This window comes from Saimiri boliviensis, chromosome 16 (genome assembly GCF_048565385.1).
Source record: "Saimiri boliviensis isolate mSaiBol1 chromosome 16, mSaiBol1.pri, whole genome shotgun sequence".
Taxonomy (NCBI): Eukaryota; Metazoa; Chordata; class Mammalia; order Primates; family Cebidae; genus Saimiri; species Saimiri boliviensis.
Window position 1 is genome coordinate 75,397,044 of NC_133464.1, and position 25,497 is coordinate 75,422,540.

At 38.2% G+C, this 25,497-nt stretch overlaps 1 protein-coding gene across 3 annotated transcripts in view; it reads left to right on the top strand.

Moving 5' to 3' along the window:
- The window catches only part of STARD13 (StAR related lipid transfer domain containing 13), a 540,046-nt gene that overhangs the window by 125,677 nt on the left and 388,872 nt on the right, over positions 1–25,497 (top strand). For all 3 annotated transcript variants that reach the window (XM_074387852.1, XM_074387853.1, XM_074387854.1), the window contains one exon: positions 3,308–3,442. In XM_074387852.1, the coding sequence (XP_074243953.1) occupies positions 3,413–3,442 (30 nt within the window). In that variant the 5' untranslated portion in view covers positions 3,308–3,412. The remainder of the gene's footprint in view (positions 1–3,307; positions 3,443–25,497) is intronic.

The following is a 25,497-nucleotide window of genomic DNA, read 5'->3' on the forward strand; positions in this document are numbered from 1 at the left end:
TTTTCCAGTCTCCACAGGTACCCGTCATCTACAGGGTTAACAGGATCCCAAGCCCTTTAACCAGCTGAATGAGGGTCTATTATGGAACCAACTCTTACTGGGAGTTAGACAGTATTCTCCCTCATGGAAGTGGCCCTGGGCCAGGATACAAAGAGAAATATGACGGAGGAGAGAAATCGTTGGGAAGAATCAAGAGATCTTAGCTCTCACTTGCTACGTGATCCTAGTCAACTTATCCTCATTAGGAATTATTTTATACAATTAGACTATCACAACTCACTTCACAATGTTGCTGGGAAGAAAAAGGTAATATACATGAAGGTATCATACACAGGATCTTAAGTTTAATATCCTGTCATTGAATATTAGCTTTTCCTGAATAAGATATAGTCCCCAACTTCCCAAAGAAAAGGAGGACTATCTCTGAGCTGCTGTATTGTGACAACAGCAACGAGAGCTGTACTTACGGGACTTTCTTGCAGTAGAGGACAACCTATAGAACTTGGTACCAGTATCACCCTCATTTACAAATGGGACCACAGCAAATGTATCTTTAGGCACCTGTCAAACTATCTACACCAGCTGGCAGAAATAGGCACTAGTAGTAATCGGAAGAGTGCAGTACTAATTACGCAATCCAGTGGCCCCCGCCAAATCACCCGCTCTCCTGGCTGCCTTTTCAACGTGGTCTAATTTGTGGCTATTTTTTTCTCTAGGAACTTTCATACCTTTTAAAGTTATTGTGTACTTGAAATAAGACATGGCCCCATTAGTTTCCTCATGGCATTTTCTCAAGGGCTGGAGTTTGTATATATACTCTTTAATGTCCTTCAAAGTCTTTCCAGATATATTTTTGAGCTAGTAAATTTCTATAAATAAGAACAAATTGGGACATTCTTTCAAAAAGAGGTAAGTATATAAAGTACACAGCAGTACCTATCAGAAAATATTAATTACTATAATCATATTATCATCATGAGCAACATCATAAGCAAGAGAAATACAATTTTTAAGCAGCACATTTAAAAATTCTCATTAGACTTGGCATGCTCCTGAGTGTACTCACACTCTGGCAGATGCCAAATCTGCCAGGCCCAAGGAAATGTTGAGTAAATGTCAAAAAGTATTGTTTTACAGGCCAATTAGGATTTGAGGAAATTTAGAGCACCAGAGGTCTTCAGGCCTTTTTAGCACTTTACTTTGACCAGGCAGAGGAAGTGGCTGCTGAGATTACTAGGAAGCTGGAGAAACAGGAGAAGAAATGCTCAAAGAAGGTAAAGAAATGGCAGGCTGCACTTGCCCTCGCATCTTCAGAAAACAGCAGTAGTACTCCAGAGGAGAGTGAGGAGGCGAATGAAAAACCGAAAAAGAAGAAAAAGAAAAAGCCCCAGGAGGTTCCTCAGGAGAATGGAATGGAAGACCTATCTATCTCTTTCTCCAAACCCAAGAAAAAGAAATCTTTTTCCAAGGAGTTGATGAGTAGTGATGTTGAAGAGACCGCTGGCAGCCCCAGTCTTCCCAAGAAGAAAAAATCTTTACTCAAGGAGGAAACAGTTAATGACTCCAAAGAGGCAAGCAACAGAAGTGTCTCCAAGGAAAAGAGGAAATTCTTCAAAGAGGAGCCAGTCAGCAGTGGACCTGAAGAGGCTGCTGGCAGCAAGAGCAGCTCCAAGAAGAAGAAAAATTTCCATAAAGCAGCCCAGGAAGATTAGAATGCAAATGGACATTCTCTGGGAGGCGGGACATACCATAACCCAAGGTGACATTTCCCACCCTGTGTTGTGTTCCCCAATAAAAAATTTTTTTTTAATTTAAAAGAAGATTTGAGAGGAAATTAAGTTAAGTGTTAGGCAGCTAGTATTTAGTAGTGCTAGATTCATGTGCAAGTTGATATTCTAGATTCCTCCCCACCAAAAACAACCTCTGATAATCTATGAGCAAAATTAGTACATCTCCAACCTTTCCTGCTTCTGCAGAACTGATACTTTCTCCAGATGGAGTATGCTGACACAGAACATTGCAGTAGAGATTTCAGATAACTTGGACGTAGAGAGATATGGAAGACTTCCAAGCAACGGGAAGAATCAGTAAAGACAAACTTATTTCATGTATTTGATAAAAATTTATCCAGCCTTCTTGAAAAGAACTTTTACTGTAGTTAGAAACTTTAGGATTCTCTTTATACTAATATATTAATATTTTTCAATAATTTTACCTGCATAGTTAACCTTCAAAAATATAGTCTTATAAATTGTTTCCCAGTATTACAACATATGGGCTGAAATCATAAGGCTTAAAAAACTATTGTGGTTCTATATGAACATCATTTTATTATTTCAATTTTTCAATATTATTTCAATTTTTAAAACACATTTGGAGGCAGGCAAGGTGACTTAGCTCCTATAATTTCAGTGCTTTGGGAGGCCATGGCAGGAGGATCACTTGAGGCCAGGAGTTCAAGACCATCCTGGTAAACATAGCAAGACCCTGTCTCTACAAAAACTAAAAAATATTAGCCGAGTGTAATGGCAAGCACCTGTAATCCCAGCTACTGGGGAGGTTGAAGCAGGAGCCCAGGAATTTAAGGCTTCAGTGAGTTATGATTATGCCACTGCACTCGAGCCTGGGTGACAGAGTGAGACCCTGTCTTTAAGAAAATAATGATGAAAAAAAAAAAACTAAAATAAAACACCTTTGGTGATCAAAGGATACAAAATTTTGGTTGGGCAGGAGGAACAAATTCAGGAGTTGTACTGCACAACATGGTGGCTACAATCAATACTAATATATTGCATACTTGAAAACTGCCAAGAGAGTAAATTTTAAGTGCTCTCACCACAAAAAAAAGTATTTGAAGTCATGCATATGTTAATTAGCTTGGTTTAGCCATTTTACAACATATACATATTTTAAAACATCACGTTGTATACCATAAATATATACAATTTTAATTTGTCAATTAAAAAATAAATGATTAAATATGTAAACACATCTGGTTTTGCTTTTTAAAGTTTTTGAAAATGCTAATATAGTTCTATAATTTACCTTGAGAGTTTATAATAACTTTTAGTTTATAAAGTTACATTGTCAAGCCCTTAGGCTTTACTGGGGCTGATCTCACTAAGCAAAAATGTCTTTGGAAAAATTATTAATATTTAAGAATATTCTTACATTTCATGCCAATTTTCAAAATGATTGCAGTTAAAAAATTTTTTTATTGATGTAACAGTCATTAATTTACTTGAATTATTGACTAAGGGTAGTTCTTTATATATGAAAAAAACCTCCTTAAAATTTTTTCTTACAGGATTCTATAAACGTGGAGAGTAATCCTGAGAACAATCATTAGAAGAAAGGAATTTGTAGAACTAAAACTGCAAACATCCAGAATCTTGATGGTGTGCCAAGCCAAATGTCAACTGGAGCTCAACCAAAAACTAAAGTAAGTTTTAGTTTTCTTACAGATGCCCCTGGTATGAGTGTCCTCTGTTCATATGGTGATATTCACCAAGGTAAAAACAGCAACATGTTCATAAATTATCTGTTTTTCTTGTTTGTTTTTTCAAACTTGACATTAGTGTGAACTAGTTTTTTATTACAACATGAGAAAATTTGTCGTGAGAAATTACATAGTTGTTAATATTTACAAAATCAGAAAAAAACTTTTACGGAAGGTAAAATTGTTAGTCCATTGTAACCATGGCAGTGGATTGTATACACTTTATCTTTCATTTTGAGTGAAAATTTATGCTGCAAATGCAAATTTCCTTGAACTATGTTTATAAAAGTCTCCCCGTTGGGTTAGTCTGTGTCCCACTGTTCGGAGGTCCTGAAAAGAGGCATAAGAGTGGGACTCACATCTAGAAAACATCAACTACTAACATTCACTCCATTTTGTTTAGAAAATATCCTTTGTTCTATCAAGCTGAAAATAATATACAGAGTTTTTTTGTTGTTGTTGTTGCATTTCGGGGTATACTTTTAATGAGGAAAAATTTGACCAACCTTTTCTATAGACATTTTACAACTTTTCATTATATTTAAAACTTTTTTTGAATCTTCTGAATTTTTTTCACTTTTTAAAAATTGAATCTCAAAGTAGGCCTTTATGAATCCTGACCAGTGTTAGATATAGAAGGATTTTAAGAAATAATTTGCGAGATTGTATACAGTCACTTATAGTTCTTGATTTTATGATGCCTTGTCTGCTTTACAATATAAAAAGTAATAATAGTTTTACACATAAATTTGAAAGGCAAACATCATGTATCCTCCTGACAGAAAACAGGAGAAACTTTTAAAATTACCTGGAAAGGGATAATTTAAGAAATTACTCAGCAAGATATGGGCAGTGTTAAGGTAAATCAACATTTCTAAAATGTTGGTGGTTCAGCAAGATCTTTGACCTTCACAGAGAAGTACAGCCACAACCAAACTACAGCCTGACAGAGAAGAGGCTCAGGGAATAAATATCCGATCTCTTCCTCCTCCTGTCTTCTAATCTCCTTCTGGGGCTTTCCACTGGCTGAATCCATGGAGAATTCAGGAGCAAGGAGCACAGATGATCCATTCTTTCGAAACTGTGCCCCACAGAACAGTGGGGAAAAAGGCACAGAATAGTGGAAAAGAGCAGAGAATAGTTTCAGATGGTCAGATGGACAATATTCAGCACACGTAATAATAAAATAACATTGTTAACTGCAACGATTGAACGTGGAATATGTTCCATGCACAGTGCTAAGCTCTTCATGCACATTACCTATTTCATCTTTACAACACCCCTATGAGGCATTGCTACCTTACTTTTCTAGAGAAGAAACCTGATCTTCATAACATGGCAAAGTTATCAGGGAAGCTATACATGTTATGCCGAATTTACAAATGAGAAGACCAAGGCCTAGCAAACGTAAGTGACTGGCCCAAGGGGACAAAACCAGTGCTTAAGTCTGGGTCTCCACGCTGTCTGTCACTACCAATACACAAGGGAGCTTTTGTAATGCCTTTATAAAAAGATAATTTATATTACAGTACTAAGTGAAATAAGGCAATCTGAAAAAGCTACATACTATATGACTACAGCTATTAATACATGAAAAAGGCAAAATTAAGGAGACAGTTAAAAATCTGTGGGTGGTGGGGTCAGGTGGAAAGAAGAATAAATTGGCAGAACATGGAAGATTTTTGGGGGAATTAAACTACTGTGTTTGATACTATAAATGGTGGATACATGTCATTCTGTATTTGTCAAAATTCATAGAATATACAACACCAACAGTGGACCCTACTGTACACTATGGGCTTTGTGTAATGATGACGTGTCAATGGAGGTTCATTATTTTGTAACAAATGTACCACTCCAGGGACAGTGAGGCATGTTGATGATGGGGGAGCTGTGCATATGTGGCAGGGACCATATGGGAAATGTCCATACCTTCCTCTTAACTTTGCTGTGAACCTAAAACTGCTCTTTTTTTTTTTAAAGGAACACTTTCAATTAAAAAAAGAAAAATGCAGCACATCTTAATGGTGTTTACTATGATCTACATTTTGTTTCTTTTTGGTAAAGAATGCCTGATAAGTAGTATTAAATTTTACACAAGACTTCCTACTTAGAACATTCCTCAGCCCTAGAAGAAAGTATTTATTAGATATTGATTTACTTTCCTAAAAATTAACAATGAAAGTTAAAAAGGAGAGATCCATTATCTTTAGTTTAATGCTATAATTCATTGCCTATTGCCTCTTAAGGGAACGTAATTTATTAAAGAGGCATTTGAGACTTGCCTTAGTTGCTTCGCTAATACTCTTTTTTTTCATCTTGTTTCTTTTTTTCATCTTGTTTCTTAATTATACTTGGGCAGATAATTTTTTTCCAAATTAGCTCATTCACGTTAGGAACAGAATAACTTTATAAATTATTATGTAAAATTTGGGGAATATTTAATGTTCTGGTTCCTTCACAAAATCGTAATCTGTCAATTCTTAGTGGCATGGAGACTGAAGAGGAGAAATATATATCCTTAGGTATTAATACTGTCATCTACCTATCCTTTCAACATCTTTTCCTGTTGCCTGCTTTCACCGCCACTATCTTTCACAGGCATTCCTTGCAAGATGGTCGCTTGTAAACAGGTAGTGAGCAAGCTGGGACCCATGTGGCAGAGGAACCCATTTGATGATGTTCTAGCTGTGAATCTTTAGGGAGATGGACAATAGATTCTGTTTCCCTTGCTGTTTTCCTCTTCTAGAGAACAACTTTTAAAGAGTCAACTCACTTCTAATTCTTTCAAATGTCATGAACTCAGAAGCTCCCACAGAGAATACTTGTCATTGTCTGAATTTCTGTCAAGATAGAAAACAACTTCTTCAATCTAGTGTACCTTCATTCATCTGACACTATTATTTTCTTAATTTCTCAGGCTAGCCTGCATAACCCTATTTCAGCCATTAATTACCTGATATGTGGAATTCACTGCCCTGTAGAACATGTCTGAGGAACATGTGCTCATTTCTGAATCTCGGCCTGACTGCCAAATAAGTGACTCTCTGTTCCTGCCAAACACTGAGGGCATGGACTCTCCCAGCTTGAGTCAGTATTCCCATTGGGCTAGGACTGTGCATTGGTTGAAGATGAGACAGTTAGTTGATGGGTCCTGAGTAATGCTTATCTATCATTTAGAGGCCACCTGTGCTCAGTGACGTGACCTTCTTAGAATCTAATTAGAGAAGCTAAGTAAGAATGAAGGAATATATGGAGGCTTTGTAAGAGCTGAGACAGCACAGGGGCTAGAGATTTGACAGATGAGTTTCCACTTAAGCTGGAAAAGAGTTACTATGGAAATAATGGAGAAGAGAAGCCCCCAGTGGTGGGGGTGTGGGGCTTCTTCCTGCCTCATGTTACTTCTTCCTCACCATTATTTCATGCGTGACAATCACATGGATCCCTGCCTGGGATGCACAGTGGGGGAAGTTCCAAGGATTTTTGCATAGACAAAGGGATCAGAAGTGTATGTGAAGCAAATCCTCATGGCAGCAGCTGTGGGGAAGGCAGAATGACTTTGACCACCAGGCTGAGGCAGTACTACTCGAGGGGCAATCTGAATGTACACAGTGGTCCAGCAGATGGAAGATAGACTCCCCATGATTGTTTTTTTTTTTTTTTAGAAGTAACATCTTGGAGAGTAAAACACAGTACTTTATATTGTGTTTATGATTAAATCATGATTATTCTAGGCTATTTAGGTCCTTCCATCTTCTTCAGATTTGGGGACTATTTGCCAGAACTAATACCTACTAAGCCATGTCTGTGTAAAACAGCATTTGTCTCAGGAACATAGCCCACTTGTGTGGGTGAAAATATGCAGTCACAACCACATGTGGCCACTGCATTCTTTAAGCCCTAACTAGATATATCCACCCATGAAATCACCCTGGCTACCAACCAGACATATTTCTCCTCTGAATTATTAAAGAAGTACTTTTAAACATGGCATTTTGGAAAAATTCAAAGCTTTTGTTCTGGTTTATTTTATAGCCTTTACTTATCACATAAGTTTCCTCTGTCTTGAATGGATAGCAGCATCGACAATTATAATAAATTCTCCACCCTGCAGATCTGGGCAGCCCACACCTATGCCAGAAGTTATGCACCAGAGGGCAACAGAAAATGATTAGATACCTATGAGAAGAGGATATTTAGAGAACATACACATTTACAAGTAAAGCAAGATATGTATTTGGCAGTGTTCTTAAAAACACATTTGAGCACATCAGCCTGCAAATATTTTTGGAGTACCTTGTCTGTGTAAAACCTTCAAGAATTGTTGTTTTTGTGTTGAGTTGGCTCTATATAGGGCTTGGAAATATTACAAATACCTCACCTCTTACAAAAAGATGGGAGAAATAATGATCTCCTAATGTTTCAAGGTCTCTCCACTGTTGATTTTCTATGTTACGAAGTTGGAACAGAGATTAAGGGATTAACCGTCAGCGATGTTTTCTGTGGTTTTTTGAGTTGGTCATTGCTAAAAATATTATTTAATGACACTTGTTAAAGCACTTCAAGATAGGTATAGGAATCACAGTAATGAGATTTTGCAGTGTGGAAGAGATTGGGTTCAACTCTAAATGAAGCATAGTTAAGCTGCAATTCATAGCCAAGGAGCAAGGTGGAGGCTAGTGGATTAAAAAAAAAAAAATACTGGCTGTGCATCGTGGCTCACACCTGTAATCTCAGCACTTTGGGAGGCTGAGGCTGGTGGATCACTTGAGGTCAGGTGTTCAAGACCAGCCTGACCAACATGGTGAAACCCCATCTTAAAAATTAAAAAAAGGAAAGAAAAAAATTACGAAAAGGAAACATTATCAATGGAAGGGGGAATCTGCCTAACCCCATCTAAGAGGATTTTTGCTGAAGACAGGCCAGGGTGATCAGACATCATCACCCGGGAAGCTGGTGATACATGACGAACCTTATCAGATATCGAGGGACGTCAGGTATGCAGACTTGTTAAGCTGACTTAGCAGGGTTCTTGCTAAAGTGCTCAGATGGGCCTGGGAGAAGGTTTAGATGTTTGGTCAAGCAGAGAATCTTTGTCATCATGTGCCTTTATCTTACATGACCCATGGAAGACAAGACCCACTGGAATGGCCCAGCTCATGGGCAGGAGTATCTGACAGGTGGGAGAAATAGATTTAATTCATACACAAATAGCAGGGTCCTACAGACTTCAAATATCCAGAAAAGCCTCCATCAAGATATGCAAAGTGCAGAAGTGACTGTGAATTCTGGCTATTAATATAAACAGCTGTGTCTTGAAGAACAGGTTCTTTAGTGATGACACAGCTGTTCTGGAGAGTGAGAGTGACAGGTGAGTTAGCAAACTGTGCCACTTGCCTCTGCTCAGCACTATCCCCCTCCCCACTCTCCCCAAACAGCTGTCACCTCTTGGAAATTTCCTTCTCCATGGTTAAGACCACAGGACCATAAATTGGTGCCCCACCTCACCTCCCATATTTGCATAACAAAAATAAGATCTCTTGAATCTTTTTAGTTTTCAAATCGTTTTGCTGGAGGAAACTTGAGAGGCAGTTTGGCATAGCTTTTTTGAGCTACTAAAATGTCGTCTTGGAGGATTTCAGGAGTAGCCACAGATAGGTGGCTTTCTAACTCTTCATATTGAAATTCGATTGCTATCCTTACTGTTGAGGAAGACAAGCAGTGAGTCCAAAGCAGAAGGGCAATTCGATGGTTAAATTCACACTTTAACACTCTCAGAAATGTCTGCATTTTAAAAAGATCCTCTCTTAGCCCAAATAAATCTGGAATGGGGGTAATTTTGGCAATGTAACACTGCAATAAAAGCAAACCAAGTAATGCACAAGAAACTATTTCAGAAATGGGCACAACACAGGCCGACCAGCCCTGTCTAGAAGTCTGTGCTCCCGGAAGTTGTCTCTGCTTTTTCAGAGCCTTTTCCTGCCCCCAATCTCTAGTCTTACTGACTCCCTAAAAGCTTCAATATTGTTGTTTGTTGTTGTTGTTGTTTTTAAATAATGAGTCCCAGAAGCAGTTGGAGAGGCTAGAGAAAGAAAGGTGGTAGGGAGCAGCCAGTAGGTAGACAGGACGCAGAGACAGGGCAGGCAGTTCTCTGTACAGTTTCGTTATTGTGAGTCAGGTGTGTATACATCATGGATTGACAATGGTCTGTTATAAATATGTCTGTGTATGGATTTATTTGTCCAAAAATATCAGAAGTGTAAAAAGAATGGCAAATCACAGTTGAGAAAGTCCAGCTGTTGATGGCAAACGCTTGGAAAATATCCGGTTCCATTGCTCCCTTGGGCTGGATTGATACTGCCTATGAACTTCCTTCAAGAAAAACACAACCGGTTTGGCCATCCATTTTTATTAACTCTCCATTGTCGGAGGAACCTTTATGCACTCCCTTGAATATCAGGACTAAATTTGTTTCACTCCATGTAGAACTGTCTTGCTGGATATAATTTTCCAGAAAGTCGATTTTTGCCTTCAGGACAAGTAGGAACATCTGTGAATATTCTGCCCCTATTCTGCCAACTTTGGTTTAAGTTTTAAGACATCATTTCAGGAATAAGGAAAACCATTTTTAAAAATTTCTGATGGAATAACTTCAGGACCAGCATACTTGCTATATGAGTAGCATCAGTATCTTACATCTATCCTCCAACAAATGAAGGCCGAGGAACTCTGGTTGAGGTAGAGTTAGTCAAAAGGAACTGGGTCTTAGCTGCTCAATGGTGTTGTTAATGCCCATGGAACAAAAAAAGAGGGCAGGATGAGCTTGAATAGGGTGTGGGAAGTGTTGTGATAAAGACCTAGGATACAAAGTTGAAAGCTCAGCACTGCCTATCAAAGCAAGCCCCATAGGTAATTTTAAATATTTTAGGAGCCACTTAAAAAAAGTAAAAGGAACAGGTGTCACCAACTAATTGTAATAGTATATTTTATTGAAACCAATGTATTCCATGTCTTATCATTTTGATATGTAATCAACACACAAAAATTTCTGACACATTACTTTTTTTTCTTCTTCCTCCTTTTTTTTTGAGACAAGGTCTTGTCTGTTGCCCAGGCTGGAGTACAGTGGTGCACACGTGGCTCACTAAAACCTGAAACTGCTGGGCTCAGGCAATCCTTGCTCCTTGGCCTCCCAAAATGCTGGGATTTTAGGCGTGAGACACAATGCCTGGCTTGATATATAACTTTCTTTGTGGGGGTGGGGAGGGGAGGATTCTAAGTCCTCAAAATCTGTTGTGTATTTTACTCTTATGGCATATCTCAATTTGGACTAGCCACATCCCAAGATCTCAGGAGCCACTTGTGGGCAGTGGACAGAGCAGCTCTAGGCGGTGACCCAAGAGGAAAGACTTTATGATGACCAAACCCATTTGTTATTTTTTAACCAATAAATAGATAATCTTATAAAATCTAAGTCAGAGAGCATTAAGAAGACCAATGAGAAAAAATTAAGCAAATTAACTTTGGATAGGAATTCCCAAGAAATAGCCTGGCAAAGGAAGATTTATTTGACCAGGGTAGAATTCACTGAGTAGGCTTCAGGTGCATGTAAGGGGATATGTTTTTACTTTGAATTAAAAGATGATGGTGGAGATCATTCAAAAATGTTCTCAGTGTTCTTAAGGTAAGAAAAACAGCTGAAGCTGATATGCTTAATTATTGCCAGGTGTTTAAGTGATACCCCAACTGTATGTGAAATTATATATAATTCATTATGAATTATATATAATGAATATATACTATGATATATAAAAATAGATACATTCATATATATGGATTACATATACATTATATATAAATTATATATATAACATTTCTGAGTGTTATATATATACAAAGTTTACATATGTGTATGTGTCTATATATGAAGTGCTTTGCTAACAGAGTCATATGCATACATGGGTTATTTTCATGACTAAAGAAAGGCTATACCGTGGAGATGAGCTATCAGATAAAATCCATCATCACAGAGCATCACTAATTATTGGAAACTTGCTCTCCAGGTGGGCAATAGAGAATTAGTGGAGATGAGGAAAGGCTGCCTTTCTGTCAGGAGCATCTTAGACTTGTTTTATCAAAACATTTACTGCCCATATCTGCAGCCCTCGGCCCATTACTCTCATTATGTATTTAGTGTGAAGACATGTACTACTCAATAATTAGTTTTTTCCCTCACTGTGGGCTTTCAGTGGCTTCATAAAAGTGATAAATGGCTCTTCTTGGACACACAAAATAAAGATTGGCAGGCAATTTAAAGTTAAGATTTCCCAGTAGAACCATCACTACCAATGAGCTCATACACTGACTCTTCGATATTCTGAGAAATGTTAAAATAAGGCCAGGATTTTTATGGTCCCCGCTTTCTAGTACCCCAAAGGCTTTCCTGTCCTTTCTTTCTCCTGTGCCGGCTATCTCTGCATTTTCCCTGTTGTGTCTTTTTGGAGGACACAGACAAACGCGATGCTCCTAAAATCAGTCATTTCAAGTGCCTCTAGGTTTTGCTGAGACAATTGTTTATGTGAGAAAAATTACTTCCTTGGGAAATGGCTTAGGAAGACACAGAAACTTTTTTATACCAGAAGACAGGTGAATTATTTGGCAGCATATCTTGTAAATCAGTGCACTCTGAACCTTTTATAAATAGCCTGCTCTGCAATACTCCATGTAATTATAATAATAACTCTTTATTAAAGTAGAGGGTTTTCTCACATACTTGAGCTTTACCACAACCTTGTGAGGGTATTTGAAAGATTCTACTTTTTTTATACAGTAACTGAAGCCAGAACATTTGACTAATTTGCCCAAGGTCACACAGCTGATATTTAACTCAACCAGCATCTAGTACTCTGGCCTTTACTCTGCATCACCTCCTCTTCTACATCTTTGTAAGTGGTGGTTTCCAGGCCCCACAACCTGGAAGCGGTAATTGTAACCAGACACTTTCTGACGCTCTACTCCCATTTATTCAAACTCTACCTCCTACAATTTCTGCCCACCAGTCCTTGGGCTCTTTTTCTCCCAAGGAATCTTGGTGGGAGTGGAGTGTCGGGGGACAGGTCCACATATGTCTAAACTTGGATTTGTGGGTTGCATCATGGCAGGCTCCTTTTTTGTTTGTTATGACTCTGTTTGGAAATCCATGGTATCATCTGTCACTCCCCATATTGTGGTGCAGCTGAAGCCAGCCCTCCAAAGATCCTGATGCTGCCCTGTGTTTTAGTCTCATTTGCCTGGTGCAGCCAGAGGCTGTTCTAGCACGCAGCTGCAAAGGTTAACTGCTGAGTAGAAACTTGCCCTTGGCCCCGCCCTACCCTCCAGCCTCCATTGTGGCACCTACTGTTAAACACTGCCCTCAACAGAGTCTTTAAGGAAACTGCTCTTTTCACTTTTACTCACTTTTGACCGCCACCCTCTCTCCCTGAACAGTTCACTGAGGCTGAGCCAGAAGTAACTGCTAACTAGATAACTAGGTAACAAGCCCAACAATTCCTGCAACAGCACCCCATGGCCGTCCTTCCTTTAGATGAGTTATTTCTCTGAGTATATTTGGATCTTTCAAGAAAGCAGACCCAGCAGGGCCTACCCTGCTCCTCCTTCCCACAAGCCAAACACAACACATCTCTCATTTAGATCATTAATCTAAGACCTCTACAATTCCTCCAAACACTGTCTCCACTTTTTCCATTACACTTTTTGAACATCTACTGAATCACAGCCAGATTTTTCTGCCTGAACATCAAGGTCCTTTCTCAACTGTTTATTTAATCTTATTATCTTCCATGTCCCTCCATCTACTGATGTCAGAGTCGTGTGTGTAATGGGTATTTTCCATAAATATCAATGGGTTAACTGAGTAAATTACAAGCTACAGGTTATAGATTAGAGGTTGACTTTCTCAGGTATATTTCTAGATATATTTTATTAGTGATTAAAATATTTTTCGCTCAGTCTTCAAAGCTGTTATCAGTATCTTTTTCATCTTGAAAATTCTTTTCCTTTTTACAATACATGAGTAAAGTTGTTAGCAGTGGATTAGTGGGGACTTCATTATTAATGGGGGAAACGTATTAACAGCATAGAAATATGTTGCTATTAAACAAACCAGATGGCAAGTTGAACAAAAATCTGCTCAGAAGCTCATAATCTAAGAAAGGTTATAGTAATTTAGGTCTGTTCTATACAAGCATACACAAATACTCATAAATACATAATGGCATAGCATGAAAAAAGCTAAACTTTGTGAGCATGAGTGCAAGTATAATCATTTTATGTGATACAGAATTTAAAAATTAGTCATGAGAATTGCACCTTCAGAGAGTATATGGCCAGGTTAAAAAGAAATCAGCACTCACTTCCTTTTTGGAAAACCTTCAAGAGGGAAACGGCATTTCCGACACCTTTATAGTATGAGGAGGAAGAAGTTGAGGTCCATGGAAGTCAATGAATCACATATGTCTCTCCTCCCAGATTTGAAATCAATTGAGAAATATGTATAGCTATCAGGAAGAGAGAAAATTAAATACTTTATTGCTGATCAAGCTAAATTAGAGACCATGCCTCAGACCCAAAGTGTCTTCTTATTTTCTTCTACTTTTATCCCAAATAGAACTCAGTGATTCCAGGTGAGTCAGATGGACACTTTCAGCCTGTGTGGAAGAGAGAGGGTCTGAGCAAAGATTATCAGACAGTTCTCAAAGGAGAAATACAGGGAGAATAAACCTCATCTGCCTGGTGACCCTTCACCCTATCTCACTCATCGGATGAGACAACAGCAATTTTCTGTAAAGGGCCAGATAGTAAATATTTTAGGCTTTGAGGATGTGTGGTTTTGGTTCCAACTACTCAACTCTGCTGTTGTTACATGAGAGCAGCTGTAGACAATATATAAACAAGGGTGTGTAGCTGTTGTATTATTTTACTAGAGCTGCCATAACAAAGTACCATACTGGGTGACTTAAGCAATAGAAATGTATTGTCTCACAGTTCTGGAACTGGGAGTTTGAGATCAAGGTGTACACAGGTTGGTTTCTTCTGAGGACTGTGAGAGAGAATGTGTTCCAGGACTGTCTGGTAGCTTCCAGTGGTTTGCTGGCAATCTGAGCTTACAATAACCTTGGCTGAAGCTTTAGTTAAAGATTGAAAAAAACAGCTGGGCGCAGTGGCTCACACCTGTAATCCCAGCAATTTGGGAGGCCAAAGTGAGCAGATCACCTGAGGTCAGGAATTTGAGTCCAGCCTGCCCAACATGGTGAAAACCTGTCTCTACTAAAACTACAAAAATTAGCTGGGCGTGGTGGCACACGCCTGTAATCCCAGCTACTCCGGAGGCTGAGGCAGGAGAATCACATGAACCTGGAAGGCGGATGGTTGCAGTGAGCCAAGATCATGCCACTGCACTCCAGGGCAACAAGAGTGAAACTCCATCTCAAAAAACAAGAGTGAAAAAAACATACTAAATTTAAAAAACACTTGTCTTTGCCCTAAGGACTCTAACACTTCTCTAAGTCTCTCTTAATTTTGGAAGCTTTTAGTTATGCATTTTAACAGTATTTATTACTCCCCATCTTGTAAGAAAAGCAAGCAAGGCTGATTTGCATTGTAAAATTTTGCTCACATAGAATAGGATCTTTAGTGAAGGTAGATATCACTTTAACCAGCAGTCTTCTTTTGGCACTTAATTTCTTATGATTGATCTTAGTCTGTAGTTTCCAGTGGTTTGCTGTGTATGTAACTTTTATTTACAAGCTTTTATGGTCAACTGATAATTGGCAAGAGTGGTCTTAAGGGACATGCCACCCCCACCACCCTTTCTTCTGGAATACATTCCCCAAAATCTGCTCAAATATCAAGCCACATTACTAAAAACAGCCTGTGTCTACTTCTTTATTTCAAAGTCTCCATCCAAATTGTCTTCATGGATTTACAATTAAACAAATGAGCTTTAATTAATAGCCCATTTTTTTTTCTGTAAGAGCTGTAAAAAGAACATTTCTGCATCTTTTATGAAGCTTCTGTTAAAGCCTCTCAATTTTATTACATGGGGCTAGTGTATAAAGAGCTAGGTAATTAGTTATTTTTAAACTTTAGTGGTGGAAACAAGTAATCCCTCCTGATGAAATATTCCCTTCAATTAAGATAACCATGGTACAGAACTTTCTGAATATCCACTTTGCTTTGCCTTTTCAGAAGCTCAGAGACCAGTTTTGTACTTAACTCTGGTGGGGAGACTCAGCCTAAGATTTGCAATACAACTTGCTCTTCCCTCGCTTATTTGGAGCTTTTAGTTTTTAATTTGTTTAATGGTTTTATTACATAGTGCCTTTTATTGCAAAGAGAGACAAAATTTATTTAAACATAAGTAGGATACAAATAATAAATAGTAAGTGGTTGACTCTTTTCATCACTTTGCCCAGGGAAATTACCATCTAATACAAACATAACATTTCAGTACAGAAATTGTTGCTTAAAAATCTGTGGGGGAAACAACAACAAAAAAAATCACTGTAACCTGGGGCGGCATTAATAGGTACCTAAGGTCACAAAGATTGGTTCACTGTAACCTCCACCTCCTGGATTTGAGCGATTCTCAAACTTCCCGAGTAGATCACAAAGATCTGTATTAGAAGGGTAATTTCCCTGGACAAAGTGCTGATAAGAGTCATCCTGAGTAGCTGGGATTACAGGCATGTGCCCAGCTAATTTTTTTTTGTATTTTTAGTAGAGACAGAATTTCACCATGTTGGCCAAACTAGCCTCCAACTCCTGGCCTCAAGTGATCTGCCCTCCTTGGCCTCCCAAAGTGCTGGGATTACAGGTATGAGTAACTGTGCCCAGCCAACATCAGCTTTTAAAAAGAAAGAAATATTTAGGTGTTAGTTCAATTATTTCTCTTTGAAAGAATTAAAATAGAAATTATTTTACTAACTTTTAGGATTATTTGGCTTGAAGATGACAGAAACCCCACTCAGTTTCATTTAATTACAAAAAATGTATCTATTGACTCAAATAATTTGGAAAAAACAGAGCTTATGAGTCTAGCTTTAGATATGACTAGATTTAGAAATTCAAAATAATTTTTTTTGCTTAAACTCGGTGTTGGCTGCATTATTGGGCAGGCTCTCCCTACAATGTGGCAAAAATGACCAGCAGCAGTTCTGAGTTTACGTTGTACTGGTGGCTGGAATTTCTTGTAAAAATAAAAATAAGTAACTTTTTCAGGAAGACCCAGGGAGAGCTTTCACTGGCCTAGCTGTGGTCATGTGACCATCCCTGGATGTAATCGCTATGAATGAAGAAATCTGGTACTTTATTGGCTAGGTTTCCATAATGGCAGCCCTAGAGCCAGGTGGTAGGATCATCCCCACCTAAAGCACTTGGACTCAGAATGGGAAAAACATAACTCCTAAAGAGATTCTGGGCTGAACAAAACAAAGGTTAACTACTCTCTCATTATGTTTCCATCCCTTGGCTGGCCAGCATCCATATAAACCTTCTTTCCATTTATAAAATTCTCAAAGTGGCCCTTGCCAATGTAATGCAAATATTACCTCTACCAGAAAAATTTTCCTACCTCCACTCTAAAGGGAGACTACCCTTAGGCTCATCCAGTTCCTGCTTTCAACTTCAATGTTAGTTACGACATTTTTTTGGTTTTGTCTAAATGTAGCTCATCATGGCTTGGCAACCTCTGGCTAAAGGACAAACCTAGCATTGCCAATTCACAGTGGTAGAGAGCAAACACCATCACTACAATAAAACTTCCATTTGGAAAAAGAGAGAAGGGCAACCACTAAAGAGTGATCTCAAGTTCGCCACAATAATCTCACGCTGCTAAGCAAAGAAAGCAAGGACTCTGACCTGACAGTGGAAGGAGTTCTTTGTTCAGGAATCTGGCTGGCCCTTTACTGCTTTCTGGGAGGAAGTCCTTTTTCCACTGTCTTGCACAGGTATGTGTCAGATGGACACTGGGAGGTTTCTGTTCTAACAGCTAGAACATTTTAGTTCCTCCTTCCTGTGTGTGTGGGTTTGGGCACTGAAAATTTGACCTGTAAGTTAGGCATTCTCGGGTCTGTTCGGTGAGCTTTGGAATTTCACTGGCAATACCACAGCCTCTCCTGAGAGATCTGTTGCCTGTTGGCTTTGTTAATTTCTTGGATACTCCCTGCAATGGTAACAAAGCCAGAGCTTTTGTGGATTCAGGGCCCATCAGCCTGGTTCCAAACCTCACTGATTCTCCCTCTTAGCAATCAGCCTTTATGCTCTGCTCTTCTCTCTAGCCATTTGGACCTCTCACTTGGAGACAGTGGGCTGAAATCACACAGATCCTAACCCTCAGTGGTGGAATTCCTGGGTATGGTTTTTGGAGCAGAGTTGTACCTGCTCTCTTTGAATATACAGCAGCAAGTCCCTGGTTGACCAGGATCCCAACCTCTTTTTCCATTATGTTTCCTGCCTGTACTACATTTAGCATGGGGCAGAGATTTACACATCCTAAAGGTCAATGGTTATCTGCTATTGGCCATTTTGGAGGGCCAGGAGCAGGCAAAAAGGATGACTCTTAGGAAGGACCAAATCCCTTTTCCTTTTTCCTTCTGCAAATGCCAGATTAGACTGAAGACCATTCCTTTCCTGTATGGTCTTACTGAAGGCTAAAAGAAGTAGCCAACATCCTCCAAAATTGGGGCATCTTTTCCCTGCTTCCATAATACTCTATCCTTGATATTTACGGTCAAGTCATGTATTACATAATGATGTTTCAGTCAACAGCAGACTGCTTCTACGATGGTGGTCCCATAAGATTATATTTTTACAGTACCTTTTCTATGTTTAGATGTGTTTACATACACAAATACTTAACCATTGTGTTACAGGTACCTACAGTATTCAGTACAGTAGCATGCCGTACAGGTTAGTAGCGTAGGAGCAATAGGCTACATCATATAGCTGAGGTGTGTCATAGGCTATTCCATATAGGTTTGTGTAAGTAAACTCTAGGATGTCCCCACAATGACAAAATCGCCTAATGACATGTTACTCAGAACTTGTTCCTGTTGTTAAGCAACACATGACTATATGATTTGAGTTCCGATACACATTAAGCATCTTTTAACTGTCTGCTTTGCTTTCAATGAACAGCATTTGCCTTTTGCCTTGCAATGAGGGAATCCTCCCTGTCACCTCAGCTTATCCAATGTCACATTTTAAGGTCTGTCATTTGCAACACTCCACTTCCAGCTATCAAATACAGTATCGATTAGGGCTCACTTCGATGCAAATAATATAAATTCAGCTTATAAAAGTTTAAATAGAAAGAATTTCTTGACTTCCCCAACTAGAAAATCCACGTGTTCAAATATGTTGGTTATAAAGTTCAGTATTATCAGTAAACATTTTTTTCCACTTGTCCCTGCTATCTATGTTGGTTACATTGTAATCATTTTTCCACTTGTTAGCAAAGGCATCCACCAGCAACTCCAGGCTGTATTTGCAGACTGCATTTGCAGAGCTAGCAACTCAACCAAAATTGTAGACACAAACATTCCTTTGTTGGCCTGTCTGGGCCACCCGACCATTTCTTCAGGAATGTAGTACTATACTTAGTAAGTTCTGCAACACATGCCAACGTCCTCTGGATCCAGAGAGTAGGATCAGCCACTTGCACTGAGAATGGCAGAGGAGTGGTTCTTCTGAAGAAGGTGCTAAATCAAAAAGCCCGTATTCCTTACATTAGGCAAGTCACTTTAAAGATGGGAGGCAGATACTAAACACAGTTTAGACTTAGTCACATATTATCATGTACAATTGATCCTTGAACAACACGGACTTGTACTGCACAGGTCTGCTTACATGTGGATTTTCTTCCACTTCTGATACCCCTGAGACAGCAAGACCAACCCCTTTTCCTCCCACTCCTCCTCAGCTTGCTCAACAAGAAGATTTTTGTGATGATCTGCTTCCACTTAATAATAAATATAGTTTCTCTTTCTTACGATTTTCTTCAAAAAGTTTCCCTTGCTTACTTTGTTGTGAGAATACAGTATATAATACATACAACATACAAAATATGTGCTTGTCAGTTATTTATGTTATCAGTAAGGTATGCAGTCAACAGTAGGCTGTGTTAGCAGTTAAGTTTTTTGGGGGGACTCAGAAGTTCTACTTGGATTTTTAACAGTGTCAGGGGTCAACATCCCTAACTTCTGCCTTGTTCAAGAGTCAGTTGGAATTACTGAACACACATTCTTTCTGTAGCACACTGTCTTTCATACACATTGGCCTCAAGAGCCCTTTTAACTCTTAAAATTTATTAAGGACCCCAAAGAGCTATTGATTTTGTGAGTCCTTAATAAATTTTAAGCTATTAATGTTTACTTTATTAAATATTCAATCAGAAGTTTTAAAATTATTTTTCATAATTTTATTTAAAATAACAATAAACCAAAAAGTTAATGTAATTATAATATTTTGGTGAAACATTACTATATTTTCTAAACAAAAAAAAATTGAGAAGAGTTTTACATTAAAAAACCTCACTTGCTTCATTACTATTTTTTATACTTTTGCGAATTTCTGTAATATCTGACTTAATAGACAGCAACTGAATTTTTATACTTGCTTCTGCTTCAATTCATAACTATGTTGTTTTGGGTAGAAGAAAATCTGGCATTACAGTTATGTAGTTGGAAAACGGAGAAGTATTTTGTTTTATTTTATGAGACCATCTTGCTCTGTTGCCCAGGCTGGAGTGCAGTGACATGATCATGGCTTTCTGCAGCCTTGACCTCCCAAGCTCAAGTGATCCTCTCACCTGAACCTCCTAAGTAACTGGGGACTACAGGCTAATTTGTAGAGACAGAGTCTTACTATGTTGCACAGGCAGGTCTTGAACTCCTGGGCTTAAGGGATCCTCCCACCTTGGCCTCTTGGACTGCTGGAATTACAGGTAAGAGCCACCAAACCTGGACAAGAAGTATTTTAAGAGCCTTTTTAGATAATTGTATATATTCTTTTATACTACACCAAAACTCAACTGGTGGTAATTTCTACATATGTAGAATCTGAAACCATACCAATGAGCTTTTCATATTCTCTTACATTATAATCCATTGGTCAAATTTGCCGTTTGACTTTATCTTTTATCTGTGCTTGATATTTTTTTTAGCATGCCTTGATTGTTTGGAAAATATTTGTTCACTGAGTTATGGAAATCTTCCAATTGTGACACATTTCGTTATATAACATCAAAAATACCACATCCATTTTCATCAACACCATTTTTAGCAAAGTCTCTAAGTATTTGGAAGCTTTCAAGCTCATAGTGGTGAATATAAATTTTCTAAGCTTCTAATTTTCTCTTGAAAGCTGGGATTATATTGTTGACAAGAAAAATTGTCAGTGATAGACTCACTTTATTAATTTTTGAGAAAATGTCTGCCAAACACCCCCATCTGAATAAGCAGAGTTTGTGAGTTGTTCATGCAAGTAAAAATGGTCCTTCACAAAAAAGTACCTGAGTCAGCTTGCAACTCAGTCACACATGCTTTTTCCCCAAGCAGTCTTTTCTTGCAAAATGCAAGAAAAGTGCTTTAATGCTTTCTTCCTATGTTGTCACACAGAATATTAAAAATATGTACTTAGGCATTGAGATTTAAGAAAACAATTTTTTATTGCTTCATTAATAATATTCTTAGGTGAAACTTGCACTGTATTTTTTCCCCTACAAGTGCATGCCACTGAAGAGTACAGTGACTGTGGGTACAGTTGGGGACCACTGCTTTGACTTGTGCTATGACATCAACAGTTTTACGCAGCATTGTTTTTACACCACTAGTGAATATATCAACATAGTAAAAAAGGCAGACGACATCTTAGTCGTATAAAGAAAATAATTTTGACCTCAAAAACCCTCAGAAAGCATCTCAGATATGCCCAGGACTCTGCAGACCACACTATAGCTATATCTTGTAAGAAATGAAATAAATATACTTCAGAGGTCCCACCAAAAAAGGACCCATGAGCATGAGGTGCTATTTTGGCTTGGCCACTGATTTTCATCTGTCATTTTTGTCATTATAACAATACATGTCAAACTAGACTTTGAAATACTTGGTTCTAAATGTTCATGAAAGTTGGGGATAAAAAATTTAACAAAAGATGTAGTTAAATCAGAAGACGTTGCTGTTTGGCAGACTTGTTTGCCAGACAAATTTGAAAATTGTCTTTTATTTTAAATGATGTTTTGTGTTTAAGAATTACTTAAAAGGATAATATTAATGTTTTGGTATTATATTTTATATCTGTGCAAAACCATATATAATTTTTCTGGCTCGTAATATTTAATGTCCTGCTATATAGGAATATTCATTTTTGTGAAATGACTTTTTAAAATGTGAGATAATTCTATATGAATGTTTAATTACTTATTAAATTATATACTAAATTATTTTTTAGTACTAGAGAAACCTGAGGATGGATTCTAGCTATACCAATTACCAACTAATGAATCTTCGGTTTTTACGGCCTTATCCTCAGTTTCCTTATTTGTAGAACATTTGGGACATTTTTCTAAGAATGGTGTAATGGTATAATAAAGTGAAGCTTAATGCTTTGCTGACCACGTGGAGGACACTCAATAAATATTTATTTTCCTTCTGCCATCAATTTACTATTCCCAGTCTTTGTTTATAAGAGCAACAAATACTGGATTGTAAACTCACAGAATTAGGAGGAGGAGTGTTGGGCTCCTTTATTCAGTTCTCACTGAACACCCAAGCTGCTGTGAGTTGTACTTGGGGAGCAGGCTTTCTTTCAGGCAGAGTAATATGCAGGCTATAGCTGAAGGACTTTTTCTGCAGAAGTAAGACCTTTCTAGCAATGTCTCAAATAGAGCAACTATTGCTGCCATCTTCATGGTGTAATTTATTTTTTATAAGAAGATATGGGGCAGGGTGCAGTGGCTCAGGCATGTCATCCCTGCACATGGGAGTCCGAGGCGGGTGGTTCTCTTGAAGCCAGGAGTTTGAGACCAGCCTGGCCAACATGGTGAAACGATGTCTCTATACAAAATACAAAAATTACTTGGATTTGGTGGTGGGTGTCTGTAATCCCAGCTACTTGGGAGGCTGAGGCAGGAGAATCGCTTGAACCCAGGAGGCAGAGTGACCTGAGATCGCGCCACTGAGCAACAGAGCAAGACTCTCTGTCTCTCTCAAAAAAAGATGTGGAACAATTAAGGTAGGTAGAGGAAAGGAAGTTGATGTGGCAGGGTTTTTTGTTATTCTAAAGGTTTTTTTTTAACACCAAAAATATTTTTATGATAATTAATACTGTTTTGCCTTAAAAAGCAAGCATTTTCTAATTATTACATGTATACTGAAGCACTATTTGAGAATCCTTAATACGAGATGATTATCTTTGTTGTTTAAATTTAAAAACAGAGAATCAATGTCTCCATATCATGAGGAGTTAGAAACTGGGGTTATGGTTAGAATTTTCTATCTCACTGCTTTACTTCATTAGTGATGCTGCCCTCATGATAGAATTTCTGCCGTATTGGTTCTACTTTAATAATACTTGGCAGCTCTTGATTCCTTTTTGCTGCTAAATACATAAACAAAATGTTAGAAGTCATCACAGTCTGAGGCAGAAAGGATTTCATCAAGCCCTCAATTGATTGTGTCTGAAGAAATAAGCCAAAGAGCACCCGAAATGGATTTATTTAGCAGCAAGAAAAAATTTTCATTGAGCATCTCTAATACATTCTGTTCAGGTGCATTAAGGATGATTATTAAAAAGGAACATAGTGAATTGATGTGAGACAGGCACCAGATGGCATAGAAAAAAATTTTATACGTATAAGATACAGAACTGTAGGATATTGTTAATCTCATTTTCCTTCTCTGCTGGTTTTCTGATCCTTAGCATTATTTCAACTATGTTTTTAAAAATTGCGCAATTAATTTTAGAACTCAAGTAATGTAAGTGAGAATTAACCGATAATTTGATTTGAAAAGATGGCTGGCCAGGGTTTCAGCAGGCCTAGGTTCTAGCTCTTAGTTTCACTCTGAATTTTTGTTAATCCTTTGTTATGGGTTGAGTGTTTGTGTCCCTCCTTCCCAAATTTATATGTTGAAGCCCTAACCCACAATGCAATGGTATTTGGAGGTGGGGCATTTGGGAGGTAATTAAGGTAAAGACTTGGACGTAGGACTCTCATGATAGGATCAGTGTTTTTATTAGAGGAGGAAGAGTGGCCAGGCACAGTGACCCAAGCCTGTAATCTAAGCAGTTTGGGAGGCCAAAGTTGGAGGATTGCTTTAGGCCAGGAGTTGAAGACCAGCCTAGGCAGTACAGCGGGAAAAAAAAAATCTCAGGTACACCAGCAGGTGCCTGTAGTGCCAGCTACTTGGGAGACTGAGGCAGGAGTATTGCTTCAGCCTAGGAATTTGAGTCTGCAATGAGCTATGATTGTGCCACTGCACTCTAGCCTGGGGAACAGAGCAAGACCTTGTCTCTTAAAAAGAAGAAGAGGAGACTGGAGCTCCTTTTCTCTCAGTCATGTGAGAATTCAGCAACAAAGTGGCCATCTGCAACCCAGGGAGAGCTCTCACCAGAGGCCAACTACATTGGCACCTTGATGTTGGACTTCTAGACTCTAGAACTATGAGAAATAAATTTCTGTTATTGAACCAACCAGCCTATGGTATTTTGTCATGGCAGCTTAAGTTAACTATTATATTGTTCCACCCACTCAACTTCTCTCCACCTCAGTTTTGTCATTCATAAAAATAAGATTATCAGATGGAATCATTTCTGAGGTTCACTCTGTGGTGAAATTTGTTTTTGTTTTTGTTTGTGTTTTGTGAGAGTCTCACTCTGTTGCCCAGGCTGGAGTGCAATGGTGTGATCTCAGCTCACTGCAGCTTCCGCCTCCTGGGTTCAAGCGATTCTCCTGCCTCAGCCTCCTGAGTAGTTAGGATTACAGGTACATGCCACCACGCCTGTCTATTTTTTGCATTTTTAGTAGAGACCAGGTTTCATCATGTTGGCCAGCAGGCTAGTAGAACTTTTGACCTCAGGTGATCCACTTGCCTCGGACTCCCAAAGTGCTACAGTGTACTCAAAATAGGTTTGTTGTCTTGGGAAGAATTTGAGACTATCAGGGTTCCTCTCTCAGTATTTCTGAAGCATGGCATATGCAAATATGCAATATTGAAAATATGACGGAGGTGCAGGGAATGGCTTTCTTCACTATTTTATAACTTGGATTATAGCTGAATGTAGTCTTTACTTTTGATTCCTTATTATTTTTCCCTGTACCATTTTAGCATTTTTTATTTAATACAAGAAGTATTTGTGTCTTATCTTGCAAAGACGTTATTTGAAATTGTCTTTTTTATGTATAATTCAGGTACATTTAATAATAGAAAGCATTTAAACTCATTCAATCTCACTGATTATCTTTTCTACCTAAAGCTAATCTTATGTTTCTCTCATTATATTAGTAGAGGTCCTATGACCTTATCTTTTGCCTATTACAAAAATGCAAATATTTTAAAACATCAAATTCATGACCCACAGCAATATTCTGAAATAAGGAGGCTCTAACAATTCCTAATGTAAAGTAATTAGAGGAACTTGAATTTTGATCTATTTAACTCTCACTCTTATCATTTCCATTAAAGCCTTTTTCATCAACATTGAGATAACAATTTGACCCGGTGTGCACACTTAGCAGAGAAGAATTCCAACTTCTTATAATTGAAGGTTATCAGTTGTCATGCTGTGCTTGTAACTATTTCATACTGACTTTTAAGACTCAAGGGTAAATATGTTATTTTTCTCTGTTTGCAATGAACTAAATGCTTTTAAATCTTCAATTTAGACATGAGGAAGTATCAGTAGCTTCTAGATTGTCTCTTTGAAATCAGTCTTTGGTA